Genomic DNA, 19,592 nt, shown 5'->3' on the forward strand with positions numbered 1-19,592 from the left:
TTTTTAATAAAAAAGTGAATGTAAAGTAGCTGTTTAATTAAAATGTTCACAGAATCTGAACCAAGATTCCTCCGAAAAGAAAGAAAGGTCCTATTAGTCCACACCCCCTCCAAAGGGGGTCGGTGGAGAGAAGGAGAAAGAGAGAGACAGAGATGTGTGTCTTACTTAAAGGGATAATATATTCAAAGGAATACGAAGACTGTTTATAAAAGCTGTTTCCCTTTATTTCTCTTCGTCCTTACTTCTTATGCATCTGTTTCAACATATTATGAATAAAAACTTCCTTGGCAAAGGCCAGCTGTCACCTCTCTTTCTCTCTTTCTTTCAAAGTGAATAATTTGTGATTTTTAATAGCCATGATTTTGAGTAGGGTGCGAGTACTTGATTGCTGAAACTTATTTCAAGTAACTGAAGACTTAATTAATTTTGGCCTCTTAATGTAGACATGTATCATCAGCCTTCTAGATAAGTCTGATTCTTTATATACTGAAGGTAGAATGTTATTGGAAAAGCATGCAGACTTGCTCTGTTTTACTTTTTTTTCCCCATAGTCTTATGGCTTTAACTTCAGAAAATGGCGGCCTCCAATTCCTGAGGTTTTACTCCAGTTTTTCTGAAATAATGAAAGAAGAAAAAAAATCTTATTATAATAACTCACTTGTAAGGCTTTCCTTGCAGGTTGGTTAGCATTTCTATTGTAGTAATTCAGTAACTGAATATTCAGTATAACTTTAGAACAGAGCAACTTCGGTATATTTTGCTGTGAGAACACTTTCGTAATTTTAAAAATAAAAATGAACTATTTATCGATGCAGAGATGTGAATTTGGCTTCACTGTTGTTGCGTGGTAGTAGAAATGCGTTTTGAAATAGGGGGCTTGTTTCTTCTTAGCTAGATTACTATTTTGGGTAACAACTATAGATCAATGTGAATAATTTTCAATTTAGAAAATGTTTTTGCCTATGTGGAGTATTTTGCCTTTTTCAAATTTGTGAAGGTTAAACATTTAAAATGAAGAAGCCTTACAAACTTTTCTTTATTATTTAATTACAAGGATTCTTTTAGTGTCTGAATTTCAAAGAAAGATTGGAAACTTACTCTGGTTTTGAATCTTGTATTAGGACCTACAATAACAAATGCCTTATGCATTTAGTTGTTAGAAAGGACCTTGAAAGTGAATGATAAATCTTGAAAATTTTAGAAATTGCTGTTATTCTAAGTCAAATGTTTGCTTTACTGTGATTTAAAAATAATATCAGAACCTTACTCTTTTTCAGTTACTCAGTGGCAAGAAAAGACATTAAAGAACTAGATGTTCAAAACTTACCAAAATCTGAGTCCTCTCCTAAAAAAGGTAAATTAGAATAAATTCTAGGTGTTTAAAAAAAGTAATCTTGTCAGATAGTACTTTTGACTTTTGCAGATAAATGATGGCTTGTTGATTTCTGATAATTGCTCTTGGATATTTTGCAAACAATTTTAAATGTGATAAATTAGAGAAACTTTGGATATAGCTGCCTTATTATTAAAATAGCACCTACTAGAAGTGTTGTTTATTTGATTTTTATTTCCTTCTTTTGATCCACTCCAAATTCACGGAAAGTGAATAGAATACTTTCAAGGTAGGGGACTTGAAATGTCATTGATAAATAGAATATATAGTTACCTCTCCTAAAACTGAAGTTTTGTGCTATTGCTCAAAACCCTTTGTCTTTATAGTAAAAATATCCAGACAGCAAGGTGTGAACTTTATTAGAACAGCCTGCCTGTGATTAATGTTTGATTTAAAAGCACAATTACAGAACTTGATTTCTGGAAGGATGGATGATATGACTACAGTAATCCATCTCTTTAGTGAGCTTGTAAAAGGCCAGATTCTCACTTTAATGTAAATAATTCTTAAACTTTTAGTGTTGTTTCTCCCCATCAGACCTCAAACCACAAAAATTGTTAAGGAGAAATACTTAAAATATATAGTCAAACAAAACAAAAACTAAGAATAAAAGACCCCACTCAACAACAACAGTTCCTCTGGTTTGAGTAAAGGTGTGGAACAGCTCCTTAACAAATGAAGATTTAACGTGATACTCACAAATGAGAGCTTGAGGTTGTTTTCATTGATTCGTGTAATTCTTAATGATTTCTCATATACTTTCTTCTTAATCTTAATAACTATTTCACAGTACATGAACTTTAGAACAGCCAAAAAAATGATCAGATGCCAGGTTTAAGATAAATTGAAGAAAGGGTTTTTTTTCATGCAGAACATAATTGGGTTGTGACATTCATTGCCATGGGGGAATATTGTGGAACCGAAGGTACTAATGGTTTCAAAAAGATTTTAGACAGATTTCTGGAGGTTACGTTATCAGCCACTATTGAAAACTGGTGCCTTTTCTTCTCCAGCAGCACTGTGCATGGTTCATTGCAATATGTCATTCTTTTGGGTATTCTTCTTATTCATCTTTATTAAAGTTTTTTATTGTGTCTGGGAGGCATGTTTTGGGGTTATCTGGGTTTGGTTTGCTTTGTTGTTTTTCCCATTAGAGAGTACCTCTTCAAGGAAAAAAATTTGAGGTATTCCCATTGTACAAGTGTGACTTCTCCCTGTTCCATCACTCCCTTATTTGTTAGTACATTTTTCCTGTTCCAAACATTAATGTAACATCTCTTTAGGCAGTGCTTTTAAACAAAACATTTGCAATTTTTTTGCAATCTAAACTTTTAAGACATGAAGATATTTTGAAAAGAACAAAAGAAGTCATGGTACTTGATCTAACTGTGATGGGGTTACTGTTTAAAATAGTTTTATTGCAGTATTTGTCTGTTTCATACAGAAACAAACCAGTTCACAGTTGCACAGAATATATGTGGATAAGTATAGGTGCCTGTCTTTGGTACTGTTCACATACATAGGTGTAAACCTTAGTAGTGTTTGTGGGGATCTATGCCTGGGAAACTAGTGGATGCTGTGTGGGGGATGGATGTTCTCAACTCTAAACTTGAGTTGCTGAGACTCTATTTTTAGAATTTGACAGTCTCACAATGTGAAGTGTGTAAACTGAGTGTTTAAAGCTGAAGTATCTGTTTTATTACTTAATTCCATTTTTGGTTTAAGTTGGCATTGTGATTTACAAGACTGTGAAAAGGAAATGCAAAATGCTTTGTGACGGTGAATGCTGTGGATGAGATAAAACCAGGGCCCTTTCTTCTGTAGGGCTACAGGAGGCAAGCACATTTCTCAACACAAAGGGTGTTCCTCGGAACTGGAAAATGGACATAAGTGAAATTCTGGAGTCCTCTAGCAGCGATGAGGAAGATGGAGCTGCTGCAGAAACTGATGAAGAGGAAGAAAAAAGAGAAGAGAAAACCGAAGAAGTAGTGGTAGGTCTGGGCAATTTCAGTCATTCTTTGAAAATAATTTAGTAACTTGCACACCTGGAGATGGGGCACTTTCCAACATTTTACTCTCAGACGTAGCTTACTCACTTCAGTGTCTTTTCAGAGCTGTTCATCTTCTCTTTGCTCTAGCCGTCTTTATTGGGGTTTGTGAGCAGTGGCAGATTGCCTCCTATTACCCAGTGCAGAAACTGGAGACAAATCTCAGAAGTGAAGAATTCAAGGCAGAGAAGAGAGATAGAAAGAATCTGGGTCAGAAGGAGAGACATAACCAAAAAAATTGCTGCTGAGCCTGATAGTAGTAATCCAACCTTAAATAAAAGTAACTTTGCATTTTTCTTTTGTACTTTATATGTAGGTTATATAAAAAAGTAACTTGTTTCTGAAAACAGTAGTTTGATTAAAACAAAAAGACAAACTATTAAAGCAAAAGCAGTAGGCTGAGTGAAAGTATGAGCTAATGCACAGTGCCTGTTAAAGCTATTTGGTGCCTAAGACGCTATTTAAGAGCAGTGCAGGATTTACCTTCGTAAGTGTTAGTTTTTTCCTGAGCACCAGTATTACTGGTTGGGAATCATACAACCATGTGGATGGACTTTCTGCCTAATACTTAGGGTAAAATGTTTTCCTGCATTGGAATGCTTTGAGTGGCTCCTTTCCCACAAAGTTAGCCAGTTTCTTCGTGTCATAAATACCGTATTTACAGAATTTCCTTTTATTTCTGCTACCTGTTTTTAACCTCGATGCTATATTTAGAAATAGGGGGAGCGGGGGGGGGGGTGTTGGGTTCTGGGATTTTGTTTGTTTTTTTCCTCGTCGTGCACTTTTCACAATACGCTCGGAAACATTCCTTTCTTTATACAGAAAAAAACCGAAGCGAAATTTGTCTTCTGGGGAAGGTGAAACACCGTTTCCCTCTCCCTTCCGCTGCAGCGTGCGGTTTTGTCAGCGCCGACACAGAATGGCCGTTCATACTTGGAGGCGGCCTACAGCGTTGCCACGGCAACCGACTGTTGGTTGGCAGTGCGCATGCGCGAGGGGGAGCGGGCGCTGGAGCGGAGGCTTGGCCGCCGGCCAGGGGGAGGCTTGCCAGATGCTTTGAAATGGGCTGTCTCTTTTCTTTGCCTTTCATGTAATGTCTGATTTTTTTTTTTTATTTTTTTTTTTTTTTAATATGGAAGAGAATGTAAGTAATGCCGTATAACTGCGGATGCCGTGCAGGGAGAGAGAAAGCCAGCAAATATTTGGAAGTCAGGCTGAAATATGTCCAGGCAGTGGGCAGATTAGATAGAAAGGAAGTAAAACCATTTTACATTTGAAAGAATGCAGCTCCTAGGTAAGGATTCTGTGTTTTAATCTGTAATGTTAACATGGTTGTTAAGAATGCGGATTGGACTCTAGATTTCTGATCTGGGAACTGTCTGGTGGAGCATGCTGCCAGGGTAGATCTTTCCAGGTAAAAAAAAAAAGACAATAAGAATCTATTTTTAGGCGTTAATTTTATGCCTTGATAACAGTGTTCTGGAAAATGGAGTAGATGTCTGTATGAGAATAATGGTATGATTAGATAAATATAAGGATGAATGTGTGCAGAATATAAAATCCTCTGGGTTTTTTCCTCTGTTTGCAGTGAAAAGGACTGAATAGGCCACATTTTGCAGGGTGTGAACTGTTGCAGTCTGTATTGGTCTGTTTGTGTTAATGTTGGTTAAAATTGCAGACTATCAGTCACTAAAAATCTAGGATTGCTATACTAGTTTTCTAGTATCCATTTTTAATATAGTTTTTCATGGCTATTGCATAAAAGTGCTGTATGTTTCAAACAAAGAAGGGGGAGGGGGGAGCTTGGTGGTTTTTAAAAAAAAAAAAAAGAAGGCATTCCTGTAAAAGAAATAGAGGTTATTTTTAAAGAAGAATCTAAATGTAGAGTAGTGAAGCAAAGGATTCCAGGCAGGTAGATACGCTGGTAGGAAAAGCTGTAGAATCCATTATTTCTAGGTGACAAGTAGGCATGTAAAAATAAGGTGAGCATCTTCATGCTGAAGCTATGTAGCAGAAGATAGATACTAATCTTTTTAGATTATATCAGAGCAGAACTGTCATTCCGGCCCATTAAATCAAATTCCTGATTGAGCTGTTACGATACATATTCTAATTGTGGGCCATGCTAGATATTACAATTAGAGAGTATTTAGGAAATTTATCATAATTTCTTTTTTTCTTTTCCCTGAGAAAGGCAGTAATACCAGTTGCAGAGAGAATCGACAAGTGAATGATATTGCCTTGCGTTTATTTGACTACAAATGTTGAATTACTCAAATTTTGCATTTACATTTTGTACAGCTTATCCTTTATTAATCAAGGTCAAAATAGCTTCTGTCCATCGTTTGCCAGAATATTCTCAGTGGACCTTTTTGTTTTAGAACTGTAAATTGTTATATTACTGGAGATGGAAGGGAGATTTTTAAAACTACCTTTTTCCCCACACCCCCCCATCTTCTGAAATGCACAGCAGCTCTGCTGTCAAGGCCTGACCAGCTGCTGACCAGCCATGATAGGCCTTCATTAAATCAATCAAATGGACACAGACCTACTTAATATATAATGAGAGCATAAAGTCAGTCAGAAGAGTCTCATTTGGGGAATGGAAAGGATCCTATTTTTCTGAAGTAGGATCTTTTATAATGATAATGGAGCAGAGAGACCTACTGTAGCTGGTGATAATAGATCCTACCATTTTTCCAGTAGCTGGCTTAAAATCTGTAACTTTGTTTTGACAGAGATTGTCTTTCTAATTGTGCAGCCTTAAAGAGCATGATAAAATTGGTACAACAAGGTTTCCAGGCTTTACATGGTTGTTCTTTTGATGGCTTTTGTAAGCTAAGGAGTAGGAACCAATATGGTGGTGGTGAGATGTTAATCCTCCTCATAGGTGGTAACTCACTTGCATGGTCCAGAGTTGACTACGAAGGAGGAGAATGTGGAAATTGCTTGTCATTGACTTTAACAGGGATTGCGTTACATTGAGTTGCTCAGCGTGTTCAAGTTGTTGGATTTTTGGCACTAATTGCAATATATGCTGTGATTCAAGATTACTTTTAATTCACAGTGTGAGGTTTGAATAACAGAACAGATATTGCTTGTGTCACAAAAAGTGAAAAAATCAAGAGCTACTATAGAAGAAAATTCTTTATCAAATGCAAATTTAAAGAATCATGCAATTGGTTTGAATCCAGATGAAAATCTGGCAATTGCTTTTGGTTCTTACCCAGTTTTCAACATGTCAGAATAAGAGAATTAACTGTGTTTTGAGGGTACGTTTGGCAGTCAAAGAATGCACTGCAGCTAAAAGGAAAGAGGAAAATCTAAACTCTGGTATCTCCACATAGAAATAAAAGGTTTTGCAACATGACTTGATTTTTATTAAAAATCAGTTTATATATACTACTGTATTTGCTTGTATTTAAGTTGTTCTGTCAGGGAAGAAATCATACCTATTTGTTTCTCAGGATTAAATAGTCAAATACTCCCCATATTACAAGGGAGTGTGTAGGCAACATTTGCTTTTGCCTCTGAGTCTCCCTGTAGGCCATTCCGATTCCAAAAGAATCAAGCTTTTAACATGCAGTTATTTGAAATATATTTTCAGTACATGTTCTTAATAGGTACATTCACGTAAGATCAGAGTAAAAATAAGGAATTTGTTCTTTAGAGTTTGAATTTTGCAAGTTTCAAAATGGTATCTTTTTATAATATTAAGAGCTGGAAAAAGGGATTTCTATCTTACCTGTAGAATTGGTTATAATACCATCTTTGAGAGACTCTTCCAACTTATCTATGTCACTTTAATAGCAGTTCCTTGTTCTCTCACTTTTTCACCCCCAAATCAAACATACAAAAAATGTTGAGAAAAAAACTCTAGCTATCTGGTCTCCATGCCTCCCATTGAAGAAAGACTTGTAGCACGTTCAGGTGTATGCTCGGAGGAATTTTCTCTTAGTCTTCATTTTGACAGTCACCTGAAGGATGTATCTGTAGTATGTTTAATATTGTGCATTCTTTTAAAGATTTTAGGGTTCTTGCATCACAACAGCATCAAGAAACATTGGTCAGAGTTGCTTTACATGGTTGAGCAGGGAAAATGCCAGAAGCATTTTCTAATATGTCTATTCTGCAAATAAGCAAGGATTTTAGTTCTCATGATAAGTCATTAACATATATTTTATTAGCACTAAGTTCATAAAGGAAGGATAAGTATATGAAATCCATGATGTGTTTTAGGAGGCTTGTAATTCCTACAAATGATCAGTAGTCATCTATTAAAATATTTACGTTTTGCCTCAAAGTAGTTCTTGTTTCCCATGTCGTCTTTTCTCTGAGTGACTGTGGGAGACCACATAAAATGATACATGAATCGTCAATTTCTGTTGCAACCTACGTGTATTTGAAGATAACACTGAAAAAGCTGACTCTAAAAATTAAATAAAGGAATACAGTAATTTCAAAGTTAATGAAGCATGGTATCCAGAAACAAGTGGTTTATTTACATATATTAAAAAAACTAAGCAGCTGTGATGCGTAATATGCAGAATAGTCTTTTAAAATAGCTAAACATTGATTAACTAATCATCCTTCTCATGCATGCATGCTTTTTTAGGAGTTTTGGCTACTGTGAAGCATGGTCCCCATCATACCATGCAAGAATATTCTTTACAAAGACTTTCTTGCTCACAGTTTTGTGCAAACAGGTGATCTCAGAGTATTCCTCAAAGAGGAGCGAAGAAGTTGCAAACTGAGGTGCAGCTCTAGAGTGAGTCATTGTTGAGGATGGTTGAATTCCTGGTTCTTGTTGGTAGAAACTAACATTTTAAGACCACTCTCATCTCCACATGGTGTAAAGCTGTTAACTTGTTGCAATCACTTTTATTCTTTTTATTTCCTTAATTAGTGTTCAAACTTGGCATCAGAAAGCACATGTGCAAGTGATGAAAACACATTTAAGTGTTCTGAAGCAACACAATTAGGTTAACTCTAATTCTGTCAGCTTGTCTTGATCATATACTCTTCTGAACTCCAAATCCTGTACACACTGTTTTTCCTTTTAGCTTGCATTTGTTTCACAGAAGAGTTTATGGTATTGTCAGTCTATTAATATAAAAGAAAGATCTGTCCCTGGTACCTTAGCCTTGTATCGATTGAGTATATGGTGTACGTGCTTGTAAGTAGAAATTCAATCTTTATTTTATAAAATAAACTATTTCATCCTTTGTGTTCCCACTCAGCTCTACAGGTTAGCATCCACAGAAGCTTTAACATCTTTCTGTGGAGTAAATGAATAATCAGGATAACAGAGCTATATTCTTTTTTAAAGTCATACTAAAGACAGGCAAAACTCATGGTGAATAAAGTGGCTTGAAACCAAATGAAGCAAGGCTTGAAACCAAATGAAGCAAAGCCAGTTGCAAGTTTTCTGCAAGTTTCCATGGGTTTTATGTTGTGCTTATTTGCTCATCATTATTCTCAAAATAATTTTACAAAATACTTGAACACTGTTAGTATTTCTTGGAAGGCAATAAGAAATTGAGTTGGGAAAGGAGTATGTCCCTTATACAGAGATCCTGTGTTCATTGTTGATTTCATTGTTTTACTGTTTACAATATTTTCTAATTGATGTAACCTGCTAGCCAGAAAGGAGGAAAAAAATCTCAAACCCATAAAATTTCAACTTTTTAATTATAAGCAAAAAAAGGCATCTTGGTGACTCTTTTTTTTTTTTTTTTTAAATGAAATTCAGCCTCTCACCCTGAAACAAGTTTTCTCATGTTGCATTTAGTTATGGGTATTGGATGAACAACAGAAAGGTCTCAATTTTGAACTCCTACCACTTAAAAGTTTTGTATCATTTTGCCTCTCACTTGGACTTATCTTTGGCTACAGTCCCCCTTTTTTGCAACATCTGTATAGGAAAAAAATGAAATGGAGAGACAGAACTTTCTTAAGAAAACTGATTTTTGAAGTATTGTCACTGTGAACTTAGTTATGCCCAGTCTAAAATGGGCATAAATGTCTGGATAGAAGTGGGTTTTGGAGGGTAGCAGTGTTGCCTTGGTGCCTGCTGGAAGGAGATGCTGGGAATTTTAGCTCTCCAGTCACTCACTGATGGTGATGGCAGGTTGTGGCATCAACATTTCTCAGGTGTTTTCTTCACTTTGGGTGCAGCTTTTAAGGTTGCAGATACAGCCACTTAGACAATCGTTGATGTATTTGAAATAAAACTCAACTCTAACTCAAAACAGTAGACACTCCTGGGAAGTCAGTATGTCCAGTTACAAATAGATAATCGTGATGAAAATTGACCTCTTATAAAAATCCAGGTATCTTAGTGTTGCGGTAATCAGATCTGTGAAGGGTTGATCTTTCTCATTTTGGCCAGTAGCAGAAAAAGAGTTTGAAATTACTGATACATGATTTATTCCTTGGTGAAAGTCATTCAGGTCTTATTCAAGTCACCTCTCAGAAGTCTTTGGTGTCTACTCTGGCACTGGTACCAGGCGTAGTTCAGACTCTCTCTGTCAAGGGGTGCCAACCTAGCTCATATACCATCAACAGAGAGAAGTAGATACAGGATTCAGGATGTCTCCCCTAAGTGGATGAATTATTACAGTCAGGTTTTCTGCCCCTGTCCTATAAGTATGTAAAAGCTTTTCATCTTTCCTTTTTGCTTTTCTGCAGCTGAAAATACTTGGTATCAGTGAAATGGTTAACATTCTGTTTGCAAGAATGCTATTTCTAACCTACATTTCTGCTGTTCTGACCTACAGTTCTGGTTTGGCACTATGCCCGCATAAAAGAAATGGTTTGAATTCACCTATTCAGAAATATTTCTGAATGTTTACTGTTATTTAGATATATTTAGTTTGCATAGTTTGAGTCCTATTGCCTTTAATCAGTAAACATTACAGTAGATGGTAGAAATTTCTCGATCTTAAAGTTTGTTTGCAATCTAGATGGAGAGAAAAATTTGTTAATAATTAATATTAATAATTAATTTGTTAACTTGGAAGAACATAATAATTGTATAGATAACTGTTTCTCTGTATGTAATCCCTATAATATGCAGTGTGAGCAAATGGTAACTGATGCTGTACAATGTTATGATTATTCATTTAATTTCTTCAAATTATTTCCTAAGAAAAAACAGGAAAATAAGAAACAGATACTGTCTCTGCCTGATTGTAGGTGATCCTTGTTGGGTTTTGAAGCTCAGAATTCACTGAAGCAGGCAGGGCTGAAATTCATTCTGATGCTGGGCAGATTGCTTTCTGGTTAACAAGGCAGTAGCGTATACATTTACATTTCACTGCCTGTCTTCCTGCCTTGAAGCTTAAAGTTTACAGAATGCAGAGATGACTGAAATTGAAATTGCTATTCTGGTTTCCTTCTGGAACTGCTTGTGACTTTTCTGTTATTTTTAATAATGTAATGATAAGATTTTTTGACACGTACTGTACGTCTTTCCTTCAAGACAGCTGCAGTCTTTCTTGTGCAAACTGCCTTACCAGCAATCCCTATGATTGCCAGGCTGGCAGGAAGAAAGTGGCATGCGTAAAGCGTTGCAGGGAAACAATTCCCCACCCCCCGCCCCCCGCCTCGGTCTCTGCTAGCATCTCAGAATTCCATGAAGTATATGTAGATATGTAGAAATTACTTCCCTCTCTCCAATAAATGTACTTTATTTTCATGGTTTCTACCTGAATAAAATAAAATCTTTATTTCACACTGTGGACTGCTTATCATAAAGTTCATAAGTGTTTGTCTCTTTGAGGATTTAAGTTGTAAGGATAAAACTGAGGAATTTATAATAATAAAATATGGATATATGTGTTCAGGGAATTGCGGAAGTGACTGTAGAAGTGTTTCCAAATATGAGCTGAAATCAAGCATTGGAGCTTAATCACAAAATGAATACTGTCTGGAGCATTGAAAACAGGAACAGTTGGAGAAAGAGCTGTTCTGCAACCTTAGCGATAGTTGGTGTAAGGAAGATGAGTTAAACAAAAAGCCCCCTCAAAAAACAAACCAAAAAACCTAGAGTTCCTGTGAAATGCTTCAGTCTTGTAAATAACAGACCTCTTCTGTATTAGAACAATATGTTAAGTATACTAGTGTTTTCATTTTGAGGGTCACACTTACATTCTTTCTGTGATGGATTGAGGCTTTACCTGACCTGCATTTTCTTTTTCTCCTTCTGAGGTGTGCACTTCAGTCTCCTGAGTAAATTTTGTTTTCTGCATATTTCACCATTATATGGGTGCAGGGCCAAATGGGAAGTGGTTTGGGTTTAGTTCTCGCTGTTACGCTTTTGTACAAATAAATCATTACTTTGCATATTTTATGTTTTCATTATGACTGCATTTGTTTTCACAGCCTGAGGAAGAGCTTGATCCTGAAGAGAGGGACAACTTCCTCCAACAGCTTTACAAGTTTATGGAAGACAGAGGTAACACTGAAATTCTCTTTTTTTATATATATATATTTTAATTTTTTTATTATTTTTTTTAATATCTAGCCCAATATTTAAATGGCTTTTTAAAATTGCTTTTAAATGTAATGGATGTTATTATAAGCATATTCTTACGTCAGTGAAAAAGGATAACAGTTCATCTGGTGCAAGGAAAAACACTTCTACCCATTTTCACATGTGGCAGCTCTGCTTCCAGTACTTTGAAGTGCAGTGCACAAAGGAAACTTAAATCCTCCCTGTGGTGTTTTGTTTTTGTTTTGCTTTCACAAAACCTTTTTTATGTTAACAATCCTTGTTAAATAAGCTCTTGGTTGATTTCTTGTTGTGACAGCTATGGCTGGGAACTCTGCTGCTGTTAATCTCAGGCTGGAACCTGAGGAGGCTGTTCATGGATGGTGAAATTCAACCAGCAGAGAATGGGAGGTGTGCCATCTTCAAGTCTCCTTGCAGAACTGTCTTAATCATGCAGACATGTAGCAGTGATACTCACCTGAAAAGACAACTTAAAAGATTCTACTTTGTCCAGTAGCTAGAACCAGAAAACAGCATATTTTATATGTTTTTCTTTAAAGGGTTAGGTGAGACTGTTATAAATTGGAATAGTTAAAGTCCTGGCATAAGACACATATTGGAAGCGCATGTGCTATGTATAGATAGAGAGCAGGATGTACCTGCTGACTTGGGAGAACTGTTGTTGCATAAGCCATTCACATTTGCAGTTGTGATGAGACTGACACTAAAATGGAAGGTTTTCTGTTCCTTGGCTGTGCACGCATACCTCCCCCCCTCCTTTTTTTTTAAAAAAAAAAAAAGGATATTTAAGCCTGGAAAGAGTTTTCTCTTTTAGAGTATGTTTGTTTTAGTCATTTTACTCATGAACTCGCTATTTCAATTTGAATACTATAATTGTTAATCCTGCAACAACATTGGTGGAGGTAGATTACAAGTGCAGCTACTGCCTTTTTTACTTTTTTTTTCTTTTACCTTGACAAAAGTTACCTGAATGATGTTTTCGTAGCAGCATATGGTACAGCAAATGTTGAATTTTAAAAACTTGAATTTTAAATAACCAGAACTAAGAGTAAAATGTAAAGTGAATGTAGTGTCCGAATATTTCCCCCTTTCTTTTTTAGTTAGGTTTTAAAATTAGGGGGGAAATCAAGTTACCTTTGTAAAAGAAGCTCTGCATCCTTATTAACGAGGTGTGTTCTAGACTACAGAATTGTAAAAGAACAGTTCTGAGTCTGTTCAATATTGCCAGTTCTTATCACAGATTTAGAAATTGATCATGTATTACAGCAAAGTATACTGGAGTTCATACAATATAATTTTGAGGCCTCCTGTGTATAACCAGTGTTTCTGGAGAATAACCTGCCTTGGGGGAGTAAGAGGCTGTGTCATGGGGGAAAAAAAAAATCCCTATGCTGCTGGACTAATCCACAATTTTCTTTCTTTTCTAGTAGCCTCATTCTTCCCCCTTTTCTGTTTTCCTCCTTCCTCACTCCCTTTCTTAAGCACTCTTAGACTACAAACCCAAGTAGGGATCATGTCGGGGACTTGTAGAGGCAAAAGAAGAAAACATTTCTGCACTGAATTTGAAGACTCAGTCCAGAAACTATTCTTTAAGCTAGTATGTCGATTGAGCAATGTACAGGACTTTTTCAGGACTGGGTCTTTACCCCTGCCTGTCTACTTTTTTTTTTTCCTCTCTCCTTATCGCAAGATTTCTGTTCCCACCAGATTTATTCTACATTCTGTTCTCAGTATGAATGTTTTGATTTGTGTAATCATGACAGTATTCCCCAAGTCCTATAAAATTATTTTCATGATTCCAAATATAATTGCATGAAGATGAAGGAAGATGAGAAGCAGCAGGGAAGAGGTTTGATAGTCTTCCTTGCTGGGAGGAATACTGTCTACGTACACAGCCACTTGCCCCAAGTCACTTTTGGTTTCTTCTTTTGCAGTTAATTATTGTTCTTTATATCGTTGCCACTCATATGATCTGAGTTCTTTTCTTTTTCTGGAACTGTCCAAAATACTCAGGTCCCTCAGGTCCTGTTAGGGCTCTATGCTTTTTCACATTCTGACAATCTGCCTGTGTATCTTTTTCTAATCCAACATTTCTGCTTCTTCCCCATTCTTTTCAGACCACAGGTTTTTGAATTAATCTCTTTGCACATTGCTATATTCCAGCATTCACCAGGCGTTTTGTAGAGCTTGCTGCAATTCTGGCTGTCCCCCCACTCAAGAGAGGAACAGTGGGATGCAGCCAATGGGATGGGGGTTATTGCACAAATCTGAGAAAGAGGTCAAGAAATCATAGTTATCAAGCAGCTGGTGCCCCTATGCTAATAAACCACCCAGAAATAAGTGATGCATTCAAAAGAGAGTGAAGCCTTAGTTGGTGGTTGGAAACTACTGACTTTTGACATATCTTACAACTATTAAAGATTTTAAAATGTAAAGATATTAGTAGTCAAATGTGTGCTAAAGGAATGGAAGAAGCAGTTTGCTGTTCTTTGTGGTAATTCTTATTTCTGTTTTTGTTTTATTTAGGTACTCCTATCAATAAACCACCTGTTCTGGGCTACAAGGACCTTAATCTCTTCAAACTTTTTAGACTGGTGTATCAGCAGGGTGGGTGTGACAATGTAAGTGTTGGATGTTTACTGAACTAAATATGTCTATTCGTTCTTAAAGGCTGTGGCTTGTGGCTGTGTTAGATATCATTCCTTAATGTTCTTGGATAACAAAACCTGAAAACTTCTTTTTTTTTTTTTTTTTTTTCCTTTTCTTCCCCTCCCAAAGATTGAGAGTGGTGCTGTATGGAAGCAAATTTATATGGACCTTGGCATTCCTATTTTGAACTCGGCTGCTTCCTACAATGTAAAAACTGCTTATAGAAAGTAAGTTCTCATATTGTATAATGGTGAAAACTTTTTTCCTTTTTTTTTTAGTAGCATGTACAACATTCAAGCAATTTTTGATAGTTTAGTGAAACAGTAGCTGACATTCTTCAGTTAATGAACAGTTCTGAGCATTTTCCAGTGCTGAGGATTGAAACAGTGGAGGAAAGGAGGGGAGCGCTCAGGACTGCGTAAGTTCCTGTTGCTCTAATACATTAGAATTCTGCTCCTTTTCTTATCAGGAAACATTCACTTTCAGCATGTGATGATGCCATTTCAGAGTACAACAATGAAATTTATAAAAAAAGCTTTGGCAAATTCAGCTTTGCGATTTATGGTGATTAGCAAGAACAGATTCTGTCCTCAGTCTGTAAATGCTGCATGCATTTTATACCGGTTTCTTTAACTTCCTGAAAAACGTTGATAGAGTGATAGACATGTTTCAGATTGCATATTTAAATATCATCTTTGTGGAATCTGTAGAATAATGGCTTTAGGGCATAACTATACACACTGCTATGGTGGATGTGACAGTATTAAGTAGTAAAATCACTGCTTGTAATGAAAAAATGCATAAATCTTTTTATTCTGACCCCTGGTTTTCAGCTGTGTTTTAACTTTTGAAATGGAAACCTTTTAGGAATGATACTTTTCAAGCTCATTTTCTAAATAAAAATTATTTTTATTATTTATCCTCCTGGAAGTTTGACAAGAAACAATTGGGCTTTTTGAGTAAAAGGGAAGAATGAGGTTCTCTTGACTCGAACCTAAGGAAATTTGACTGATTGAATAGGGATGACTAATGACTCAACTCATGTTAATGTTGATGAAGATGAAAATATTCAGACTTATCTTCAGTGGGATTTGAACTGGGCACATATTTAAGGTCTGTATTTTACAGAGAAGAATATTTATCATAAAAAGAGTGATTGGTAAATATGTACTAGGTTGCTGTTACAGAGGAAATAATTATGTTGTATGGACACATGATAGTATGCTGTAACTTTATTGTTATTGTGCATATTTATTCTTTGAGGAATAAGCTAGTTTGTATTTCTCTCACCTCTAACTGGATTAGATGTGCGCACAGGCAGTTACCAGAGAACAAGCTGATGCATGGAAATTTGTTACTGTGTGGTAACTTGTTTGTATGCCCATATTAAGCCTAATACTAGGCTGATTTTAGCTATCATTATGCATTTATAAAACAGTGTACATGTTCTTAGGCTTTGCTGTTATGAATTCTTAATTGGACAAGGATAAAGTTAAATTTGTGGGAAGCACCTGTGTGTATTCTTTCTCACCATTTGACTTGTGTGCATAATTGTTTAATTTCAAAATCTCTGGCTTTTTATTTTTTGTTTATTTAGGTTTGTTGCTTTGTTGTTTTTTTCCTTGAAGTTACTGCTCCTCTTGCTTTTCTGTGAGCAGGAAAATAGGTTTTATGCACTTGAATAAGCAGAAAATAAACCATGAAATATAAATGAAACTTTATTTGTATCTATAGGTATCTTTATGGTTTCGAAGAGTACTGCCGTTCTGCAAACATTCAGTTTAGGACCATCCATCACAATGAACCAAAAGTGGTAGAAGACGTACAGAAACACGTGGAACCAATGGAGGAAAGTGTGAAAGAGGAACAAAAAATGCCCCCAACAGAAGTTAAAAAAGAAGCAGAAGAAAATTATTCCAGCAGTGAAAGTGAAAAAGAAGAAATAGAACTAAGATCCCCAAGGGTAAGTGGTTTGAACTGATTTCTATTTAGTACTTAACAAAACCCCTTTGTATAGTGAACAGTTTACATAATGAGTTTTCCCTTGTGGAGGGATTGTACGTTTGAATTGGTGTACTCGTACAAGCGCAGGACAGGGTTCTGTGAACATAGAGTTGGTGTTAACTGTTAATTATGTTCTACCTGTGAATAGAATCAGTTTTGATTATTTCTTCATATTCTAAACCACCCATGGGATTTGCTCAGGCTGTGTTGGATGTTAGACATGTTTCAATTCAGGGATGGCTTGAGAGCTACTGAGAGCTGTATATCATCAGAACAGTGAAACTCAGCAGCACAGTCTTGGTTGCGGGTGAGAATTTCCACAGGCACATGGAATCTGGAGCTTTCCAGCAAGAAGCAGGAATACCAAGGGACTGCTACAGCTTTAAGAATCAAAGGAAGACCCATTTCTCCGAGTTAGTTTTTATCACAGTATCTCTTCTTTTAATAAAAGAAACACTGCAATTTTACAGCATGTAGACAAAAGTAGAGGGAGGAACACTTAAGTTTTGTCTTCCTTTGTCTTTGAATGCTGTAGAGGTGCGGGTTGTATTAGTACTTACGTAGATAAGACCAGTGACCCATCAGCTAGTGGATACTGAACCTGGTAGAGAATACAAAAATACTTTTAAGGTATTTTAATATGACTGGCTTAGTGCTCTTGTAGCATTCCTGTTAATTCTGTTGAAAAGGACATTTTGTGTTCCTTTATAGAGCAGGATTACTGAAGGACAAGGAATTGCTACTTTTTAAATTGTTCAAGTTGGAAGGATTCTGTTCAGCTAAAATGTAATTCTATTAAAGTACTTCTTGCAAACCAGCTTTTCAAGCAAGAATATGGCCTTTTAAATTGAATAGATGAAAAGATGTAGTGTAAACACAAGTTTAGATTTGTATTACATATTATAATTCTATCTAATTGCAAGTGTCTTTTCCAAGCTGTATCAGCCTTAATGAACTTCCTGGCATGACATTTGCTTTGTTGTTAGTTTGTTCATTTATTTTTTTTTGTTTCTGGTGAGAACTGGTGAGAGGATAAAGAAATGGAAGAATTTTTTATCTTTTTTAATCATTGGCTGTCTATGTTAATTTGTTAATAATTAGATATTATATGGTTATGTATTTTATTACTTTATTAATCCAGTCACCAGCTATCTATTTACGAATTATTATTTTTCCCAAGTATTTACCATTATACTACTGTGAATTTTAATTATTATAGTGCTTTCATTACTGTTGTCTTTGGGTGGTCTCCAGATAATTAATCTTGCATTCATAATGTATTTTAAATGTTCTGCTTACAAAGCAATGACCCTATCAAGAGACTTTTGACAGTAAAATGATAAACTTTTACTAGATCCCCAAGAACCAGTTGCAGGTAGTCCCAGACAGCAGATGTCCAGCTACTCAAAGCACATTTTAAAAATGTGATACTTACAGTTTTTCTAAAGCTGATAAATTTCTGTTCTGTGAAATCAACTGGTGGCTATCAGGATTGAAGATGCTGAAAGGAAGATGCCGTCTCTCAGTAGTCCTGTACAAGCACTTTAACTAACGCTCTTGCTGTAGTTGAGCAAGGCATTTTGGCCCTATCTATCAGAGCAACAGACCTTACAGGTCCAAACGAATGTCCTGAAAACCTCCAGAAGTTAATCAGAAGCTTGTCCTCTTTATTCCAAACCAAGCAGAATGGCTTTATTTTGCTTTTTCCCTCGATAAGGGAATTTTAAGCTATTATCTTAATATTTTAGAATCTTTTCCTTTTTGGTGTTATCTCCAGCCTTTCTTCAGTACAGGAATAGTATGTTTCACTGAGATTTGGAGAGGCTATACGGAGAACAATTGACAGGAGTCATTAAACTGATCTTATTTCTGTCCTAGGGACGAAGAAGACTTGCCCGTGATGCAACCCCTGCTAAAAAAGATAGTGAAGAGGATAAAACACAAGATAAATTAAAAGACAGTAACAAAGAAAACAAAGATACAGAGGAAACACCTGAGAATGCAGAAAAGAAAGAAAATGAAACTCCACTAGGGAGAAAAAGTACACCAAAGCAAAAAGAGAAAAAAATTAAAAAACAGGAGGATTCTGATAAAGAGTCAGACGAAGAGGAAGAGAGGCAGAGGGAGAGGTAAACATTAACTTGTATCACCTTCTTACGAGTATGTCTGTATCTTGATTGAGCCGTACTCCAAGCAGGAGTATACACAGAGTTGGGATCTTAACAACTAAAATGTGGAAATCGGGGACATAATTCACTCAGCCAGACAGGAAACGGAAAACTTAATTTAAGTTTGTAGAGTCTGCTGTACTTTATGGAAGCATCTTTTTCTGATAGATGCCAGAAAGTATTTTTCACTTTCAATTTCTTGAAGGTCTTGCCAAGGTTGTGTTGGTGTTTTATCACACTAGTACGTACAGACACCAGGTAGACCAGGCTATAAGTATGCCAGCTGCTGTATGGATGGCGAGCAACTGTTTGGGCAGACTGTTCTGGGCAGTTGAAATATAAATGGAAAAGAGAGCCCCTCTTCTCCTGTGCTTTTGCTTAAGTGTTCAGTGATGGCTGGTGAACCTACAGCTTGCTTGTTTTTATTGTTACTTGATGTATGGTAGGCAGGCAGGCAGGAAGAGGATCAGCTAATAAAGCAAAGAAGGAAAGAGGGAGTTTGAATGAAACCTAGAGGTAGGTTGAAGAGGAGTGGATGGAGAGGCACGGAAGGGCAGAGGGAAAATAGCATCCGGAGACTGAGCTTGACAAGTTGAATTGGATTTATAGTCCTGATTACAAACGAGTTGTGAGCAGGTGACTAATCTATTACCAGAGTAGACCTCTTCTTAGCTGCCTTTGGCTGTGGTCAAGGGCAGTGTCTTACCTGTTTAAGCTGGCTTTCCTACCTTGTTTAGCTTGTCCGTGTGGCTAAGTGGTGCGGACACAAGTTGGTATTGAATAAAGCCTGATAGGGGTATTGCATATTTTCTTCT

General features: G+C 36.3%; 1 protein-coding gene across 1 annotated transcript in view; it reads left to right on the plus strand.

The window, feature by feature from the left end:
- The window catches only part of ARID4A (AT-rich interaction domain 4A), a 48,600-nt gene that overhangs the window by 20,362 nt on the left and 8,646 nt on the right, over positions 1-19,592 (plus strand). The window contains exons 9-15 of the mRNA XM_059819229.1: positions 1,278-1,354; positions 3,218-3,384; positions 11,827-11,899; positions 14,483-14,577; positions 14,735-14,832; positions 16,340-16,568; positions 18,488-18,738. Of these exons, the coding sequence (XP_059675212.1) occupies positions 1,278-1,354; positions 3,218-3,384; positions 11,827-11,899; positions 14,483-14,577; positions 14,735-14,832; positions 16,340-16,568; positions 18,488-18,738 (990 nt within the window). The remainder of the gene's footprint in view (positions 1-1,277; positions 1,355-3,217; positions 3,385-11,826; positions 11,900-14,482; positions 14,578-14,734; positions 14,833-16,339; positions 16,569-18,487; positions 18,739-19,592) is intronic.

The sequence above is a fragment of the Gavia stellata genome, chromosome 7, assembly GCF_030936135.1.
Source record: "Gavia stellata isolate bGavSte3 chromosome 7, bGavSte3.hap2, whole genome shotgun sequence".
In the NCBI taxonomy this organism is placed as follows: domain Eukaryota; kingdom Metazoa; phylum Chordata; class Aves; order Gaviiformes; family Gaviidae; genus Gavia; species Gavia stellata.